The following is a 20,097-nucleotide window of genomic DNA, read 5'->3' as shown; positions in this document are numbered from 1 at the left end:
AAGAGAAAATGCAATGTTAATAGTAAAATAATAGTGAGCTTTGTTAATTTTATATATATACATATAATTATATATATATTTGTTAATTATATATATAATTATATATATATATATACATATGACCTTGTTTGATTATGTATCTTGATTTAAAACTAGTTAAATAAAGCACAAAAGAGATTTTTATATTTTTAATTAAAAAAAAATTTTATGAGGGAGAGCGCGAACGCAGTCCCCCACTACCACAAATCATGCAGTTGAGTTTCCCACATTTGGGGAAATTGCAGGTGGTAGCACATCCGGAGTGCAATGGATAAACCTCGCCCTGGGAAAACCACCTTCGTGATCATGGTATCTCCCCTGGCAGGTAAATATGAGATTTTATTTTTCCAAGTCTAAATACAGAAGGGTTTACTGAGCTTTAAAATCCAAAGGCATTTGTTTGTTTCCTTCAAAATACATAACAGTCTTAGAAGATGACATCATGGTACATTGAAAAGTTCAACAGGGCACTGTTGAATTGAGCCTTGTTTGTAACTTGCCAAAGGTTAGCTTCTCCCTTCAAAGTAATTTCTTATGTTTTAATTCTCAGACATGAGCAGCATATATTGATGTCATTCTAATAAAACGAGATGATTGTAAACCTAGAATGAAAAGATGAAAAGAATTACATGTGTGTAATTGAAAAACGTGTCATATAAACAAATCATCATCATGGGAAAGATATGAAACAATTATGATAAGCTACATTAAAGCCTAAACAAACCCACTGCTGTCAAGTCAATTTTGATTCATGGTAACTCTGCAGGACAGGGTCGGACAGCCCCACAGAGTTCGCGAGGCTGTAATGTTTAAAGAATCTGACTGGCACCTTTCTCTCCCATAGAGTTTTTGATGAGTTGAAATTTAGGTTGTCAGTCACGCAGTTTAGCCACGTTGCCACCAAGGCTTCTGTACATTAAATTATATACTCAACTCACTCACTGCCATTGAGTGGATTCCTGCTCATAACAGGCCTGCAGGGGAGAGTAGAATTGAGGCTGTAAGTCTGTTCTGGAGGAGAAAGTCTCGTTTTCCTCCCTCCAGAGCTGGTGGTTTCAAACTGCTGACCCTGTGGTAATGCCCAAAAGCATAACCCATTGGACCACCAGTGCTCTAAGAACAAAAATTCCAGAGAGAAACAGTGTCATGATTCCTGAGTATACACATATTCAGGGGAACAAAATGGAAGTCAAGCAACAAATAATGGATTGTTTCCCAATATTAAACGCTGTTGCGCTGTAGAAATATTTCTTCTGTGGTCCATGTCTATACACATAGACAATAGCAACAATAAATAATTACACAAATTTAACTTATACTGTCAAATTTGAGATCATACCTTCAGAGTGCATATACACTGCAATAATGTAAATGTAGTTTTATTATAATAATGTAATTTTTTAAAGGTAAGTATAAGAAAAATGTAAATATATATTATATATTATGTAAATATATAAGACAAAGACTAAGTATATTTTCAGGAATCTTAACAGTATACATTTTCAAATATGTGCATATATGATAAATATATGAGTTATTAAAATAATCTTTGTGAAGCAATCCTTGAAATAATGCTATTAATAATGTACTAGATCATTCTATATTTTAATATGACTTACTTTAAGTGATAAATATGTATAAGTTCAAAAGATAAAGAAGGAAATTGAGTTGGAAACATCACAATTAGTAGACTAAAACATGGTCATAAAATTAGTAAATAACTTATTTCTTAAAAGAATATGTCCTTCCTGCTTCAAGCCAGGAACTTGGCAAAAGAAAGCTAATGTGAAACAAAGCTAGTGAATAATGATAATAAACAAAATTATACTAAATTTCTGGAAATAAAGGATATTTCTTGTTCTATGCCAAGAATTGCTACTGGTTTCTTGTTAATCATATTTTTATTTTAAATGTGATTAGGTTTTCGGATAACTTTCTTTAAGCTGTAAACAGATAACTCAAAACATATTTTCTGAATTTTAATTTTTAAACTCAAATTAAAAAAAGAATTTAGAATTAATTCATACCACCTGTTCCTATAGCAGTCATCGTCGACCATGTCAGCTCCCACACTTTTCACGAACTCAGAATAAAACTCACATATGGCCTGAAGGGAAAATACAAACTTAATCACATCTGAGGCTAAAGTCATGAACCATAGATATTAGTTACTTGAGAAGTTTATTTGACGTACATTGAAATGCAACACTGTCAGTGACAAGATCATATTGTATGGAGATTTTGTTAACTTCTATCAAATGTCCTTGAGAAAAGAATTAGGTCAACTCACTGAACAACTAAGTATCCAGCAGTTACTGTGGTCCAGAGCTGGTGTCACTGAAGAAAAACGTGTCTTGGATTTTTGTGTCCTGCTCTGCAGCCGTTCAAAATCAGCAGGGGCGTGGGGCGAGATTCATAAAACTGTTACATGAAATGATCCAGCAAAGGGACAAACACATGGCCAAGGTTAAAACAGAAGTGAGAGAAGAAGTAAGCGCTTCATTATGCAATCATTTTAAAGGTAGTGGTTGTAATTTTCACTTTACAAATACTCAAATTAGGAATTGAACCTCACCCCAAATAACATAAGTGACTAATCAATGTTGATACAACTTCTCCTCTAAAGGGCGCGTCCAGGGTTTGGTTAACTTTCCTGTGGTTATAAACCCAGAATGTCTTTCAGGGGAGAATTCCTTTGAGGTGAGTCTTGAAGAATAAGAAAGAAATCGCCAGGTAAGTGATATGAGGTTTAGAAACAGAGGAACCAACTCCGTAAAGCCATGGAAATGTGAGTCATGCACCTGGTCTTCAGAGAATGGGCAGGGAAGACCTTTGGTACAGAAGGGTTTTCCTGAAGGGAAGGACTGGGTGGGAGATGAGGAAGACAGAACCCAGCCGAGGAGTGACGGGGAATGTAAGTGCCTTGAGAAGAGGCCGGAAACATCATCTTTCGGTGAGGCTACAAAAGGCAGTAACCCTAGTAACAATGTCCAAGGAACCCTAGTGGTGTAACGGGCTGGGGTCTGCAAGGCCAGCAGTTCAAAGCCACCAGCCCCTCTGTGGGAGGAAGACCAGGCCTTCTACTCCCGCAGTTACCGTCCCAAAATGAGCCGGAATCCACCAGAAGACAGGGAGTTTGTTTTCAGAGGTTAAATAACAATTTGCCCAGAAGCTCTGGTGGTGTACTGGGTTATGTCTTGGGCTACAACCACAAGGTCAGCTACAACCACAAGGTCAGCTGTGCGAATGAATCCTTGCGCCATTAAAGATCTTCCATCTCGGGGAAACTCAGAAGGCCAATTCTAGTCAATAGATTGGTTTGGTTGGTCTACAATGTTATGCATTAGGTGGTTAATCATAAGGTCAGCAGTTTGAAACCACCAGCCTTACCAAGAGAGAGGGATGAGGCTTTCTACTCTGGTAAGGAGAGTCTCAGAAACTCATAGGGCCAGTTCTGCCCTGTCCTCTATGAGATGACATTGACTTAATGGTATTTAGTGAGTGAATTTTAAAATCTGACTCAACTTCACCTGCTATAATGCACTTCATGAATCAATGTCCAAATTTGATTTTGTCATGCTATTTACTGTATTTATGTAAGTATAAAACTGATATTTGAATGGAAATTACCAAGTTATGCAATTATTCATGTACTCAGTGCATGATGAAAGAATTCTTGTGCAATTAAATTTTCTAACAATTTTCTCTTTTCCCCTGACCATTCTGCTTCTCTACTCACATACTTTGAACTCCTTCTCTGTGTCAACTCTGTTCTTTCACCATCTCAGTACTCCAAACCGCAACTAAACGCATGCTGTCTGGCATATGGCCACTCCACCACTGGGGCTCCCATCTCAATACCATGTGGTGTAAAAGACATAAAGGAGAATTATATAACGATTTTGCTCTCAAGTTGTGTATATGTTGATAGTAACAATAAGATCTGTGCATTTAAAATTCATATATATGAGACAAAGTCATGAATACCTAGCAAAAAACAAGGCTCACATCCCTCAGACGCTTCACATTCCCGTTTCTTAAGAAGTGTTTATTAGATGAATGCAACAAAAGGTAAGGGAAAGAGTATGAACTTGCAACAAGACTCGGTGGGTATCATACAGATACAGATAGGCAAAAATGACTCAAGTTTCTGAATCAGCTTCCTTGTTTGTAAAATGAAGACAATATTTATATCTTCCTTTTTAAGTTGCTACAGAGATTAAAATAAATATTATTTATAGGGTGTCTATGAAGTAATAAATGCCCTTTAAAGGATACTCCCTCTTCTGGCCTAAAATTCAATAGGCCCAGAGCAATGTACATACACCAATATGGAAAAATATTGAGTTGAAATATTCCAGAGGAGCTAACTATCCTATGTTTGTTTAAAAATGAACATTGTATACTCTTCTTGAAATATATTAAACATTGCTTGGAATTTCAAAGCACTAACGTGTGTACATTAACCACATGAAAAGAATAACTGGGTTAATATTGTACATTTCCTACATAGCTCTCACTTCCTACTGGGGATCACTGGGATGAACGGAATTGAACTGCATTTATCATGTACTTTCATTATCACAATGTCTTTGCTGGGGTGTGAAAGCTGTTGTTTATACAACTTAAAACTACTCTCTAGTCAGTCATTTAAAGTCCACGACGAGTAGAACACTAGTAAAACCTGACTATTGCATGGAAAAGGTCTGTGACCATGCTAAACGGCCATAGTTGGGACTCAATTAGCCATAACCAACAGTCCTGCAATCACTGCTCCAGCAGGTGGTTATTTTTGAGCCTCATAGCACGCATCTGACACTCAGGGGCAGTTACAGCCTGCCTCGCGTTGTCATGTACAAAAGGCGTGTGTATATGACAGCAACAAGTCACCAAGAGACTCTCACACCGAAAAGTAGTTCATAGTCTAGCTTCACCTTTGAAATATTATAAGGTATAAACATTAGAGTCAATGTACTTTTTAAATAGTTCATAGAGTCACGTGGTGTAAACTCCAAAGGTACGAAGGGTCAAAAAGGGCAAAGGCTCCTCTGGACAGTTTTCTGCTCCAGGGAAACCACTGTCAGCAGGCTACTTTGTTTAATGCCAAAGGGGCATTCGAATTTGAAATGCATAGAGTTTAGTACATATCAGCAGGGCACGAAATCAAGTACCAGGGACATGTATCAGCCATATGTAAAATAAACTATATGAGATAGGTAGAAAAGAAAAGCAGAGAAACACGTATCCTGATGAAAACTCAAACTTTGTTTTGATGAAGGAAGTATGACAGGTTATCAAATCCCCAGCTGGTAATTCCACACCCACATTTCTAGGCCAGACCTGTTTGACCAGCTTCGTCCTCAGCACCCTGAAGGTAACCCATGAGAAGCAGGGCTGATGGAAGTAAACAGTCATTTGGAGAACAGATTTTCTAAAGAGATAGTTCAGGAAAGCGAAAGGGCTATCATCTGGCAGTGACAGAAAGAATAAATATTTAAAGTCACAAAGAGGAGAGGAGAACAGAGGTAAGTGAAGAGCAAGGTAAGAAATCAGGGTGGCCATTGCTTAGGTTGGGAGCTCTGAGGCATAGTGGGGTCACCTTGGGCTGCTAAACACGTGTCCACCAGGGGCTCCGTGGGAGAACCACCAGGCAGGAAGACACACAGGCTCAGAAACAGACAAGGGCAGAGCTGCTCTATCTGATGGGGACCCTGTGAGTGGGACTCACCTTGATGGCACTGAGTTTGATGCAGTCAGTCATGCCTGGGGTTAATTCTCCTTCTTTTCCAAAATCCAATAGCCATGACTTGGACCTGTGTCTTTTTGCTTGCAAAATAATCCATTTTAGAATGTTCTAGAGCTAATATATAAAGTGCCTGGTATATACATTATGTTCTAGCTATAGATGATATGTGGGCCTATGTCAAAAATATTAATGATGATTAAAAGGAAGTCTACTCTCAAATCTCTGGAGATTGTTTGATTTTCTAGTAAGGGTAGAGTTAATTCACACATACCATCTCTTTGATGGGAAGGCAGGAAGCCTCTGAAAACAATCTATTTCTTTATAGTTGGAATAAGAAGATGTATAGGAGTACTTATAAAGGAGATACAGATATATTATTCAAAATTAGCAAAATATATTTAATTCAATAGCTTTTTATTTCAGGACCACCAAAAATATGTTTGAGGACTAAGGTGTACCCGATCTAGGTCATGGTATTTTTAATCGTCTCATATATACATGTGAAAGTTGGACATTGAATAAGGAAGACCGAGGAAAAACCGACTCATTCAAATGATGGTGTTTGGTAAGAATATTGAAATTTTCCTGGACTGCTAAAAGAGCAAAGTGATCTCTCTTAGAAGAAGTACAGCCAGAGTGCTCCTTAGAGGCAAGGATGGCAAGCTTTTGTCTTACTTACTTTCCTACATGTTTTCAGGAAAGACCAGGCCCTGGAGGAGGACACCATGCTTGGGGAAGTAGTGATTCCTTCCGATTAAAAGAGGAAGACCCTCAATGAGATGCATCATCAGTGTCAGGGATGGGCTCCAACATGAAGGCACTTGTGAGGATGGCACAGGATCATGCAGGGTTTTGTTCTGTTGTGCGTGGATGGCTTTGAGTCGGAGTCCACTCAATGACTACTTTAACTCACCAAAAAACGCTTTCACGCATAGTGTTGTACTCCTTCTTCAGCATCTCAGTGAGAATGCTGGTAAGTACTTTCACATGAATGCTCTGCTCCAGAGCACATTTTGAGAGAAGCCAACTTTATGACTAGAGCTCACATCAGCTGTACTGTTACTTCCTAGATACATTTTGTACCCCCCCATCTAATGTCAACCAGGAACTCCTGAGTGGTGCAAATAGGAGGTGTTCTAGAGAATTATATATAGGAACCCTGGAGGAACAGGGGTTATGCTTTGGCCTGTGATCCTCAAGGTCTCTGGTTTGAAACCACCAGTCACTGTGCATGAGAAAGATGGGGCTTTCTACTTCCAGAAACGATTATAATCCCACAGATCTATAGGGGCAGTTCTACTCTGTCCTACAGGGTCAGTGTGGGTTAGAATCAACTCGATGGCAGTGAGTGAGTTTTAAAAAGTTGGTTGCCAAATACAATGGAAAGAAAATGGAATTTTCCCATTAACTTTTGGAAGCGTACTCAGAATCAAGAGCTCAGCCAGGAATGAAAAAGTTGGTAGGTTTAAGCCACTCAGAAATAACTCAAATGAATGTTCTCATGGCCCACATCTGAAAAACCAACCGTTAGGAGTCCCACAGAACACAGTTTCATTCTGACACATAGGAGGGCCTCCTGAGCAGGTGGTTTGAGGCGATTGGTGTGGTTTGGGCTCCGGTTTTCCAAGCAGTCTATCTACTCGGAGGCACAGTGGACTACAAAAGGTGCTGCGGACCACAGGTCAGTCTCTCTCACACCGACCATTGGCTCTGTGGGAGCAAAGAGGGGATGTCTGCTCCCCACGTAATGATTTAAAATCTCAGCACCCCCAAAGAGAAGTTCTAATGTGTCCAATACTGTCGCGATGAGTTGGAATGGAATTGAGGGCAGTGAGTTACTTACTCAGTTCATGCTGTTTCCTACTTCTAAAGCAATAGACAAGACTACAAACTCTAGAATAGTAGGATGGAGCCACCTACATTCTTAGATAAAACCAGTTACTGTTAGATCTGCGGGTGGGTGGGATATACCTCGGTCCTTGGCTCCGCGCGCATGAGAAAGAATTCATGCCGAAGCCTGGTTTGTGATCCAAGTGAGTTTTATGAAAGAAGTTTCAGGTTTACACAGGCACCCGTATCCCCACACCACCTGCCTAGAAGCTGTTAGAGAGAGAAAGTCCGGCCTGGATCCTGCCTTTTCAATTATTCTGTAGGAGCTGTGGTTGATGACCTTGGTTGAACCCATTGGCTGAATTGAATTCACCTGGCCTAGGTGGGCCAATCCAGGTGCAGCACCTACCCAGGTGTACCCCCGCCCCCCTCCTGGTCGGAAAGCTGCGCCTCTGAGCATGTGTAATGGATGCTCCAATCCCTATGCTAAGCTACCTAAAATTACCGTCAAGTTTATTCCAAGTTATGGTGGCCTCCGTGGGCCAGACTAGAGTGTGCTTCAGATGACTCTCAATAGCTGGACGTTCAGAACTAGATCGAGGACTTTCTTCTGAGGTGCCTCTGGTTGGACTCGAACGTCCAACCTTCTAGTTGGAAGCCAAGAGCATTAACTGTTGATAAGCCTTGGGACCAAGTTGCTTACCTATAGGTCTCATTTCTTGCTTTTAGGCACCTCAGCATTATGAAGAAGGGGAAGTGGAATTAAATGGTTGCTACTCTTAAACTTTCGTTTCAGGCAAACATGAGCAATAGTTGTGTCCTTGTGCCTGACTCAGTGTTTTTATGATTCATTTTGAGGTGCGGCCAATGGTAAATGTCTCAGTATTAAGCAAATACCATTCAATGCCAGGAGCACATCGAAAGGTGGTTTATTCAGGCAAGACAGCAGGGAGTCTAGGCACAAGTTTCATAGACTATGATTAAACCCAAGCTATTTGTCATAGTCGCCAAAGTCTGATGAGGGTGTATAAGGATTGAACTAATTCTCCGGGCTCTGGGGAATTGAAGTGGGTACTACACTCCCTTGACATTCCCTCATCTTAAATTTTATTATCTTGGTTCTTGGAAACTTGGCAATAAAATGGGTAAACATATGGTAGCTTACATGGATTGCAGAATAAGTATTTGCTAATGACCCCACATTTTCTAAAGTAATAATTATCTAATTTGTTGATGTTCACACCAATTATGCTTTGTAATGATGTTTTCCTCCTTCCTTGTATTATAAATTCTGAGTCAAATGCAAGGGGAAAAGTGATACTGGCCAGTAATATAACCTGGATCTTAATCAGTTTCAGAGGTGTTTCAGAGCAGCGTGTGTAGCACGTATTGACATTTACATCTGATTTGTAATACTGTCAGAAGTTTTGAGAGTTAAAGTCATTATAAAAAAATGTCAAGGAGCTGCTGATATGTTTTTCTTACTAACCCTTACAAACATTCTTTAAACGGGTCTGTATTAACTTTAAAAAATGATGTATCTGTTAACCAAGAATTTCCTTTGCAAGCAGGTCTGTTAGAAGGTATTATTTTAGGATTTTTAGATTCTTAAATTTATGTTTCATTTGACTTAATCTCTTCATTTCTTGGTTATACAGCAAGAGTTGGACACACGTTTATATTTACTGAACATCATGCGTGATCCTGGAATTTTGAAACATCTCTTCTCTTCCTGCTTCCTGAGATTCAATGCAACTACCCCACTGGAGTGATGTGTTTGTACCCTCAGAGGTGTTTTTAATGTCACCCCAAACCACACTCAGCTAGGGAGTCAATGCTGCCTCATAGTGACTCTACATAAGAGGGTAGAACTGCCCAGATGAGTTTCCAAGACTGTAATTCTTTATGGTAGCATAAAGTCTCATCTCTGTCCCACCTAGGGGCTACTGATGGTTTCAAACTGCTGACCTTGTGGTTAGCACCTAAACCACTATGCCACCAGAGCTCCTATGTCACAGTATATAATAATTCAACGGTTCTGCTTTTGCCTTATTAAAAAACAGATAACGAATAAGATAGAAACGTTGCACAATCCCTCTGTACAGTGACGTCTGCGGGGCCGTCCGTGGGCCGCAGTGATGTTAAGCAAGTGCCAGTTCCTCCGTGGGGGTTGAGGGTCATTTCTCCCGTGTTCCAGCATCGGATTCATGTGGTCTGGGGAAGTAATTTTCACTTACACATCAAAGTCAGTTCCAAAGCTTAGCAATTTTATCTGAAAGTCGTGCTGGGAACATACCTACTCTTGAGACCTCTCCCTTTATGACCTCTATCCATTGGCATCATTCTGAGCAGTCTTCATCCACAAAATTGTGAAACGATTTTTTGTCCTGTTTTGGGAGTGTCCTGGAGGGTAGGTTTCTGTGTATGAATCAGTGTGTGTGGTTGGGTCGGGGGTGAGGGTGGGTAGAAGCAGAATTACTGCCTTCAGGGCAGAAAGGAAATGCCACAGGAAACAATACCTGCTAAAGGGCTCCGCTTCTATGATAAGGTTGTTGGCTTATCTGGACTCCTGCTTTAGGGAAAAAAAAGAAAGAAAAAAAACAACAACCCAGAAAAACAACCCGCATCTCTTTGCCTTAAAAGGATGCAGTGATTCTTCTTTGGCACAACTGGTTTGCACTTTGAGATTTACGGCCAGCCGAGCTGGTGCGCTTTCCAAGAGCTGCGGGTAACAAACAAAAAGCTCGGCGCACGTGCAAGTTTCTCACTGCGCCGCTCGCCGCAAAAGGAGCCCAGTGGTGGCGCAGCTCCTCCCCGCGCCCGCCGCGCATTCCTGCGTCTCCGGGGTCCGGGCTCCGCGGTCCGGCTCGGCCCCGCCTGGGCCCCTCCCTCGCGGCCCCCTGGCACCCTCTCCCGGGCGGCGCTCTGGGTGGGGCCTGGCGGCCCGTGTCCCGGCGGCGCGCCCGGGGAGGGGCGGGGCGGGGTGTAACCGGACACCGGCGCGCGCGCCCAGCGCCGGCCACTTTCCATTCACGGCGGGTGCCGGCGGCTGCGGCGGCGGCGGGCGGGGAGCGCTTTACAAAGAAACTCCGAGCGCCCGCGAGACACTTCGGCCGCTGGGACGCTCTAGGCATTCTAGTCTTCGGGGACCAGGTTTGGGGACACGCGCCGAGCCAAGCAGCCACACATTGACGACTTCTTCGAGCCGATTCCTTGGCACTTCGGTAAGCGCACCAGACGTTACTTTCCGCGTGGTCGCTGTTCCCAAACCGAACTGGGTTGTGATGATGTTGGGGTTCGGGGAGGACTTCTCGGGGCTCCAGGTGCTCCAGGGAGGACGTTTTCCTAAGAGCGCCCGCGGTGCGTCCGGGAAATGGTGCGCTCGCCGGGAGCCGGCTGCAGTGATTGCTTTAGGCAGTGACACCTGCGGAGTGGAAAGTTGACACTTGGCGGAGCGTTCCCTGGCAAAATCGCTCAAGAAAGGCCACGGGACAGTATTTTTCCCACACCATGTGTGAATCGTGTCACACGTTGTTGGTTTGGGGATCAGAAAGCAGCCTGTAAAGATGCTCTGTATCGTTAAACACAGAAGTCAGATCCTGGGGTCAGGAGGGAACGCGTGCCAGTCTGGGCTTCACACTCATCATCGCTAGGTAGGACTGAAATCTGATTGCTCAAGGACTCCTTTCATTTGACCTGTCAAATCCAATCCCCCACCCCACACACACACCCCGCACCCCAATTTTTTACCCTTTTCCATTTATATCAGCATTTCCTTTCGCGGGGACATATCAAATGGGGTACTAATAATAGCAATATATAAATTGTGCAAATATCATTAGCTTGCTTGGATTGGATATATTTAAAGGCTTGTGCTTTGATTTTAGATCTATAGTTAAAAATAAAGTCAACAAAACTAGGGAGTGAATTGGTAAGAGAAAGTACCGGTGGAATCCATTTTTCTTCTAAATTAATTGAGGGATGACAGGGTGAAGAGGTTGTGGAAGCAGGAAGAAACTGTTCCTTTTGAAAATTACCAACACAAACATTTCTTGGGGTGCCCGCCATCTGTGTGGCAAAGAGTGTAGATTTCCTTTCTAACTCTGAGGAAATCAATTGATACTTTTTGTTAACAATTGCATTGGAAGCTGACTTCTTTGGCTTAGGAATTAAGGAAGCATGAATTTCAGTGTTTAGAGACATTTCTTTATGGAATAAAGTTGGGGATAAAATTTTAGAAGTCACAATATTGGAGCTCAACATTGTTGTACACTGTACACATAGATACCAGAGTTCAAGTCTCCAGGTCATTCTATTGTGCAAGTATATGGAATTGAACATAATGGGATTCTTTTTATTTTGCATATTGTGGCTACTGTAGGTTCCCACTAACCTATTACCTGGCTTTCCTTGATATTCTGAGATTAGTTAATAGCATGTATTCATTTTATAGCCCCAGCTTCCAGCTGTAACACTTGTCTCTCTGATTTATCTTTTCCAGTGTTGACAGCCCACTTTCTGGTTGATTTATTAAAAATATGCATTGGTGGCTATGCAGTTCACTAGGTAGCTCACCACTAGCTCATTGCAATGACTTTGGCACAGGTCCATGGTTATGTCATCAGCATCATTCACAGCTGCACGGTCTTATAAATTGGTAGATCACTGATTAGAGTGATTTTACTGATCAAGGATTGGGCTAGATTTATGTATAGAAACATCACTTCAGATACCAGGACTGCAAGAGAAATAACGAGCATAGATGTAAATGGAGACACAGGAATGTTCACGAGAGAGCCCCTTCCAGCTACTATACTTATAGAGGCCATGAGGATTTTTCATCTACTAATAACTTATTGGTAGCATCTTTTAAAAATAAACATAATGTGCTGTTTTAGGGAGACTAAGTTTAAATATAATTTTCTTCTGGAATCCAATACCTAGTTGCTTGCTGCTTTGTTCTGTTTCATTATTAACCACATTTGCTGGAAGATGAAACAGTTCTTGTTCCCCAAACTTCTAGACCCAAATGAATCAAGTCCAAATTTTCATAGCTGAGAAACAAAGTTACAGCACCTCCTACTGTTTGCACTGCTACATACCATATATACTCATGTATAAGCTGAGTTTTTCAGCACATTTTTAATGCAGTTTTTGTGGTAAAATTAGGTACCTCAGCTGATATTAGGGTCGGCTTATACTCGAGTATATATGGTAAGTTCAGTCTTTTTAGAGTGCTCAGACTAGGTTAACTCTTTATAATCCTAGAATGTGAAAATAGATATAGTTAAAAATGTGCCGTCTGTTTTACAGATACTTTCCTTGGATATTATCTAGCAAATCTCAAGAAATGGCTTTCTGGGCAATTCACGTGTTGATTGGAGTATTTGCTTATTCCACCTGTGCAAGAGGATCTTCCCAGCCCCAAGCACGAGTTTTCTTGACATTTGATGGTAAGGAAGTTGATGAGTACTTTGGGGTGGAATATTATTTTTTCTTTATTATCCAGATTAGAAAATGGATAAATGAATGAGAGAAAATTATTAAGTATGGTCCAATTTCAGAACAATTTTTTACACTGTCTTTGGGATGATGTGGGCATTTTAAATGATTGATTATTAAGTTAAAGATCTCTATTACCTTTGAGAAAATGTTTGCTTGAAATGTATGCTACTTTTTTGTCCCTGAAGTTTCTTCAGTGTTTTTAATGTGTATATGAGTTGGGGGAAGATGCCTAAGAATTTTGACCATAACCTTCAACTAGTTTTGAATAATGCATGTGCTATAATGAATGTACTGATCCTCAGCAACAGGAAGAGCAATGTATATTTAATTGCTGAAAAATTGTCCCAATGAATTTTAGACATTTATCTGGAAATGGATCATTCCTTATGTTACACTCTCGTGGTGTGCCTGTCTTCTGTTTCCACAAGATTATCACAGTGTTCTCATTTGAAAAACTCTCAGAGAGTAGCTGGAAACATGTTATATCTTTTGCTAGTGTATACAAATGTTTTCAGAAACTTAGGGAAGTCTATATAGTTTCATATTTTCAAACATAAAAGGTATTGGGTGCTCTGAGAGGACGTTTGGACAAATGTGTGAAAAAACCTCCAATGAATATGGTTAAAAGATAGATGGTTTTGGTCAATGGAGGAACCCATAGTAATAAGACAGTTCAGGTAAGAAATGGCTGAGATCCTCTCGCACCCTCTAATAGGAACATCTTAAAAACCATTCTATCAGAGGAAACTTTACGTCAGGCTGGGGTCACTTTCACATGTTGGAGGGAGAGGGTGTAGACCTATCAGTTCCTGTCATATAGTATCATTCCACAGTCACCTCAAATCAACACACACTCCTACAAGGGTCCTCAGCAAACCTTACTGTGAATGCAGATCCAGAGGAGAGTGGTGGGGTGGTGGTGGTGGTGGTGGTGGGTGATAGCTGTATCAGAGGCGGTGATTTCACTGCTGTTGGTGGGTACACCACCCTACATTGGGAACAATTCTCCAATGGGAGAAACCGCCCCTCATCAGGCAATTTTGACTGAGTTTCTATCTGGACCTTGGAGAACTAGATCACGCGCTGTCGACAACGGGGCCTTAGCCTTTTGCCTTTTGAGGTGCACCACATCATTCAGAGGCAATGCAGGAAGGATGAGATTTGGAAATCCCACTAACTCGGAGAAGGGAAGGGTAATAGAGCTTACAATCTGAGCACCTGATTTGGAGAAAGCTATTGAGAAGTACATCATGCACGGGAGAGAGGGGCAGCAAAGGAGGGGAAGGTCCTCAAGGAGATGGATTGACACCATGGTTGCAGCAGTGGGCTCAAGTATAGGACCAATTGTGAAGATAGTCCAGGATTGTGCAATGTAGCTATGGGTTGGAACTGACTCTGGTACCTAAAAACAACAACACGAATGACAGCGAGCCCCGCCCCCCCCCCTACCAGGCTTAGGTGACCAGGTTAAGCTCAGCACTCTCATTTGTTCTCCCTTTTGACACATTCTGAATTTGTACTAGGGTATTTCCTGCTTCTTTTGGATTGAGGTCTTACTGTGTTTAATTTTGTAATTGTGTTATGCGGTGGGCCATCGTATGTCTTTGTGTATGAGATCCAGGACAGGGTAGTCTATAGAGACAGTAACTGGATGAAGGGCTTCTTAGTGTTAGGAGAGGGAGAGTTTGGATAAAAGTAGGGAGCTAATAATAAGTACAAGGATGAAGGAGATGTTCTAAAATTTATTGTCGTGATGATTGTACAACTCTTTTTTTATATGTGTAAACCACTGAAATATATGGTAAGAAAATTATTTTTAATTAGCTGTCAAAATAATAAATGTACCAAATATTCTGGTTGTATGAAAAAACATTAAAAACAAAAAGAGAAGAAACTAATGGATGAAGAATCCCAATCTGTCAGGGTCATTTATATTTTCGTTATTTCTTTCAATTTTGTGTTTGCTAAAACTTCAGTGCCATTGACTAGATGCATAGTTCTCAGGCCTGCCTTTAGCAGGATGTCTCAAAGACTCTCTTATCTTGAACTTCCTACAACAGTATGGCTGACACTTACCAGTCAAATGACCGTGTTTTCTTTCTTTCTTTAGAGTTCACAAGAGCTCTTTTCCAAGGTCATTATAAGTAGCGAAGGAGCCATATTTAGAACCTGGAGTATGTGCACTTCTAATTGCTTCCTTACCCTGCAAGCCAGGCATTCCCATTAAAACCCTTGGCTATCCAGTTAAGTTGTGAAGAAGAGAAGAGTAGATGCTGTGACATGTCTCTTCTGTTAATAACTAAAGCATTTTTGCAGTTTGTTCATACCTTTTCTCCTAATATGAGAACAAAAATAAAAAGGCATTGAAAAGCAATAGTTTTTCCTTCTCTAACAATTCTCAGTGTAAAAGGAGATGGTGGGGTCCCATCGTTTAGATGCAGCATCTCACGTTACATCCAAACTAACCCAAACTTTTGATGTAGATTTTAAGAACAGAGGTGTAGTTCATCAAGTATATATTTGAAGATGATTATAATTTATCTTTTATATCAGGAAATTAAGTACTTCGATCTTATTGAACAAAGCAAATATGATGCAGGACAATAAATACTATTTTTTAGCATGACTAGAAATTATGATTTTTAAAAAAATGCTGTAATAGTTTGAATGATCTCAAATACAAAACAGATTCTTGAAGAATAAGATCCATTTAATTAATAAGGTGTATAGAATGGAGCATGATAAGACTAAACTATTGCTTTGACAATATATTGCTATATTGCCTGACAATACTCTACCATTCCGAAGAGCATTACTTGCAAATAATCAAATATTTTGAAAACCATTTCATTTGGTAATTATATAAAGGGATATATCACTATAGATAATACATTTAATTAGAGACTTAACACTTCATAAATAAACTTTTTAGAGCCTTAAAATAAACCATATTCAGCAGGTAACATAGGAAAAGTTCTTTGGGAAAAAATAACTGTAAAATCATGGTAACATCAACCATTAATTCAAAGTTCCTTGCTTATCGGATGTCACACCTTGAGATCCCTATTTCAGATTCATTGTTGGCAGTTCCTTATTACCCTGTGATGTAATAAAATAAGAATAGCATACTGAGTAGATTACCATGAATCTTTCAAAATGTTTTAATCTTGATATCAAACTCTAGAGCTTTGCTGTAGACTTGACCTATATGTCACTATAGATTTTGAGCAGTACATATGGATCTGTATCCCCCTGCGTTTTTTCATATCTCAAGATGTGAACCCGAACTCAAGTATTGGAAGATGATCTTGAATAAATTCAAATATTTTAAAGACCTATCAGACAGTGGTTATTTGTATCATGTTTTCAATAGCTATATCATTAAATATCCTCATAATTGCCTGGACTCTGGCCCTTTCATTTTGAAATCTCTCTTACTATCCTTCTTTTCCATGGAACATTTGACAAATCCTCTCCGTCTGGTCTTATGGTTCAATTAAGCATCTCTGTCAATTTAAAAGTGTGTGAAATAAGAGCTCTCTTCTCACATCCTCATTTTTCTTCTTCTTGTGGTAGAACAAAATAGTGATAGCCTTTCAGAAACCATAATTTACACATTGGACTTTCCTATTGATCTAGAGCAAGGTCAACCAGATGGTCATCAGTCCTATGATGGAAGGATGCACTTCAAATGTTATTACTTAGTTACATTTGGGCAAGTTAAAATCCCCATGTTAAAAGAGCTGTGACTTCAATTAGATAACCATATGTTGTTATTTTAGATTTCACATTTTATTCCAAACAGCTTTGTAGATGACTATAAAATCCACGGAAATGCATGCAGTTTGCTTATATTGAATTTTGGTGATAAAAACTAATAGGTCGATAGTTACATATCATTATATACAACATGATTTTTTTTAGCTAGAGGTTGATTGGTTTTATTCATCTCTTTAGTGAGATGGCTTTTGATTTAACTTATATACTACCATTTTTGTTTAATACTTCATTGATTTGTGCTATAAAATTCATTGTTACCTTATTTCTAATTACTTCAAATTTATCTTCCTTTTGTAACTTCTTAACCTAGAAGCTTGAGTCATTGATTTGAGTCCATTTACACTATACATTTCTATCAAAGTACTGATTTAGCATTATCCAATGTATTTTGATGAAATATGTTTTAATTATTCTCTTTCACTCACTGCCCTGAATTGATTCCAACTCATTGTGACCCTAGAAGACGAAGTGGAACTGCCCCTGTGCCTCCGGGTGTACATCTTTATGGGAGGAGGGAGCGTCACCTTTCTGCCAGGGAGCGGCTGCTGGGTTTAAATGACTGACTTAATGCTTAGCCGCTCCACTCCTGGTTCACTATGCCACCTCGGCTCTTTTATCATTATCCGTCTATTTAAAATCATCCTGATTTGTCAATAATAAACTTTGAGGCTTTGTCAAGACTAATTAAAAATCAATTAAAATAATTTCAGTTAAAAAAAAGAGGTCTAAAATATCTCTAAGAACCCATGTTGACCTAAAATGATACAATATCACAGTTTAGTTTTGATTTATAAATGTTACCTTCTTTGGAAAAATCATCCACAAGAGTTCCTTTTAGTATTTCAAGATAATTTTGTATGAAGAACCTGAGAGAGAAATGGAACGCAAATAAACTATTTATAAATTATGGATTTTAGAGTAATTCAGAACTAATTTTAAATCATGATTCATTAGTTTATTTATCTCCTTGATCCAAAATCTTAGCATCTGAAAAACAGGAATGACCCATATGCATAGAGCTATTTTTGATGATTAAATGAATGAAGAATGTGAAGTGGGTACCCATAGTCAACATCACGAAGACTTGCCATACAGTTCACAATTACAAGCTTTTCCTAGGGCAAAATATATAGTCTTCATTTGTGTTGCAATAACCTGCTCTCTACTTAGAATACTCACTGTCACAGTGTCAATTCCAATTCATAAAGACTCTATCTAGAGTTTTCATGACTGAAGTTTTATGGGGGCAGAAAGCCTCATGTTTCTTCTGTCAAGCAGCTGGTGGGTTAGAACTGCCAACTTTCTGAGTCGCAGCTCAATGCCCAACCCTCAGTGCTTTTAGCATGGAGACTTGCATTTGTGGCAACTCAAAACACAAATTTTGACATTTTTTGGAACCCTGTCACCGTAATGGATGCTTACCATATGTACTCATGTATAAGCCGAGTTTTTTCAGCACATTTTAAATGCAGCTTTTGTGGTAAAATTAGGTGCCTTGGTTCATATTCAGGTTGGCTTATGCTCCAGTATCTACATTATCCTCGTTCTCGTAAGAATGTTCTTTCAGTGAATTTCAGTAACTTGAAACAGTGGCAAGCACTAGGTAAAATGCAAAAGATATGTCTTGTCTTCATTTCCTGCCACTGAAATATAAACATTATGAGCACAATAATGTTCATTTTTTACTCAGCCAGCTTTAGATCAATCCTCTAGTACATAGCTATTGATTATTTTCTCCTTCTACCTCCAAATTTACACAGTAAAACTAAAAACTCAGTATTGTCTGAGAACTCAACATTTATTTCAAAATCGTCTAAATACCACATTTTCTCCCTTACAGCCATTTTACTTCTGTAAGCTCTAAATCTTTTCTGCCAGAAAATTTTATTTGTGTTTTGATTACAAGCCTAGGTTTTCACTGTTTAACTGGAAGAGACCACTTAATTGGTTGCCTATCAGACATAGATCTCAGTCCTAAATCTATCGTGTCTCAATCCTCAATCTATCCACATCTAGGTATGCAATCTTGTTTAGCATTTCTAGATACGTCTAGAATTTTAAACCATTTTACCCAAATCATTTTTTAGTTTATTTTTTCAGTCTTGATTTTCCATAATACAGTTGAGCTTCATACAGTCTGGCCTACACAGTTCACTTCTTAAGATTGTCATGGTATAAATGATACAGCTTGGAAGTATAGACAGTTTTTATCAGTTTGGGGGCACTTAAAATCACCACAAAATCTCAGGAGGCAAGGTATATGAGATGGTTTCTCATCCAGTTCAGCTTCATAGTATGGAATGCAACCATATCCACATCAAATAAAGATGATATATATAGTCCCCAAAGCAATAACTACTAAGTAGTATAGTTTACTTTTTCAAGTTGAGTAAGTTGAAATTTTGGAGTCCTTTGGGTGAAAAAAATAAGTTCAACATATACTTTATTGAATTTATGGATCTAATATATAGTTATGGTGGTATTCATGATTTAAATTACTGAAATAGCAAAACGACTTTGTTTCTTTGGTTTTAAGGCTGAGTAACGTGCTATTCAGAAGTTAGCGAGAAAGCAAAGCAAAACAAAACAAACATCACTGTCACCCAGTGGCTTCTGACTCCTAGTGAACAGTGTGTGGCAGCCATGGAGGAGACTGTAACTCTTCCCCACAGTGGACTGTCCCCTCTGTCTCCCGCAGAACACTTGGTGGTTTTGAACTACTGTTCGTGCCGTTAGCAGCCCAGCGTGCAACCCACTACTGCCTCGAGCTCCTTTTCCTTCAGAAGTTTTCTTGTTCAGTGTCACACGGTAGGTTTTCCTCTTAACCAAAGAAGTGATGTGGGTGGTATTTCTCTCAAATACAAACCTCTGAGTGATTTGGCATTATTTTATTTTTTAAACTACAATCCTGATAAATACTAGACTGTTATTTTATTCGTGTATTTTTATGTTTAGAAAATATTTCATGAAATAAAGACATAAGATAAAACCAACATGCCCTGGTGGCATAATGGCTGCAAGATGGACTGCTGACTGCAAGGTCAGCAGTTCAAAACCACAACCTCTCTGCTGAAGGCTTTTTACTCAAGTAAGGAGTTATAGTCTCAGAAAACCCCGGGGCGGTTCTACCTTGTCCTGTAGGGTAGCCTTGAATTGGTATTGACTCCCTAAGACTTTGGTTTTTAGGTTTTTAACAC

The 20,097-nt window shown here is 39.6% G+C and overlaps 1 protein-coding gene and 1 non-coding gene across 2 annotated transcripts in view; one reads left to right on the top strand and one right to left on the bottom strand.

Moving 5' to 3' along the window:
* Positions 1-208: 208 nt before the first annotated feature.
* Positions 209-372, bottom strand: LOC115869274. Its single transcript, XR_004046091.1, has one exon. It is a non-coding gene; the product is annotated as a U1 spliceosomal RNA (small nuclear RNA).
* A 10,308-nt stretch (positions 373-10,680) lies between these two features.
* SEMA3C (semaphorin 3C) overlaps positions 10,681-20,097 on the top strand; it is a 183,342-nt gene continuing 173,925 nt past the window's right edge. The window contains exons 1-2 of the mRNA XM_004702624.2: positions 10,681-10,839; positions 12,929-13,068. Coding sequence (XP_004702681.1) covers positions 12,966-13,068 — 103 coding nt within the window. The 5' untranslated portion in view covers positions 10,681-10,839; positions 12,929-12,965. The remainder of the gene's footprint in view (positions 10,840-12,928; positions 13,069-20,097) is intronic.

This window comes from Echinops telfairi, unplaced genomic scaffold (genome assembly GCF_000313985.2).
Source record: "Echinops telfairi isolate 266 unplaced genomic scaffold, ASM31398v2 ScPeMD7_23;HRSCAF=83, whole genome shotgun sequence".
In the NCBI taxonomy this organism is placed as follows: Eukaryota; Metazoa; Chordata; class Mammalia; order Afrosoricida; family Tenrecidae; genus Echinops; species Echinops telfairi.
This window is presented reverse-complemented; position numbering and strand designations above follow the sequence as displayed.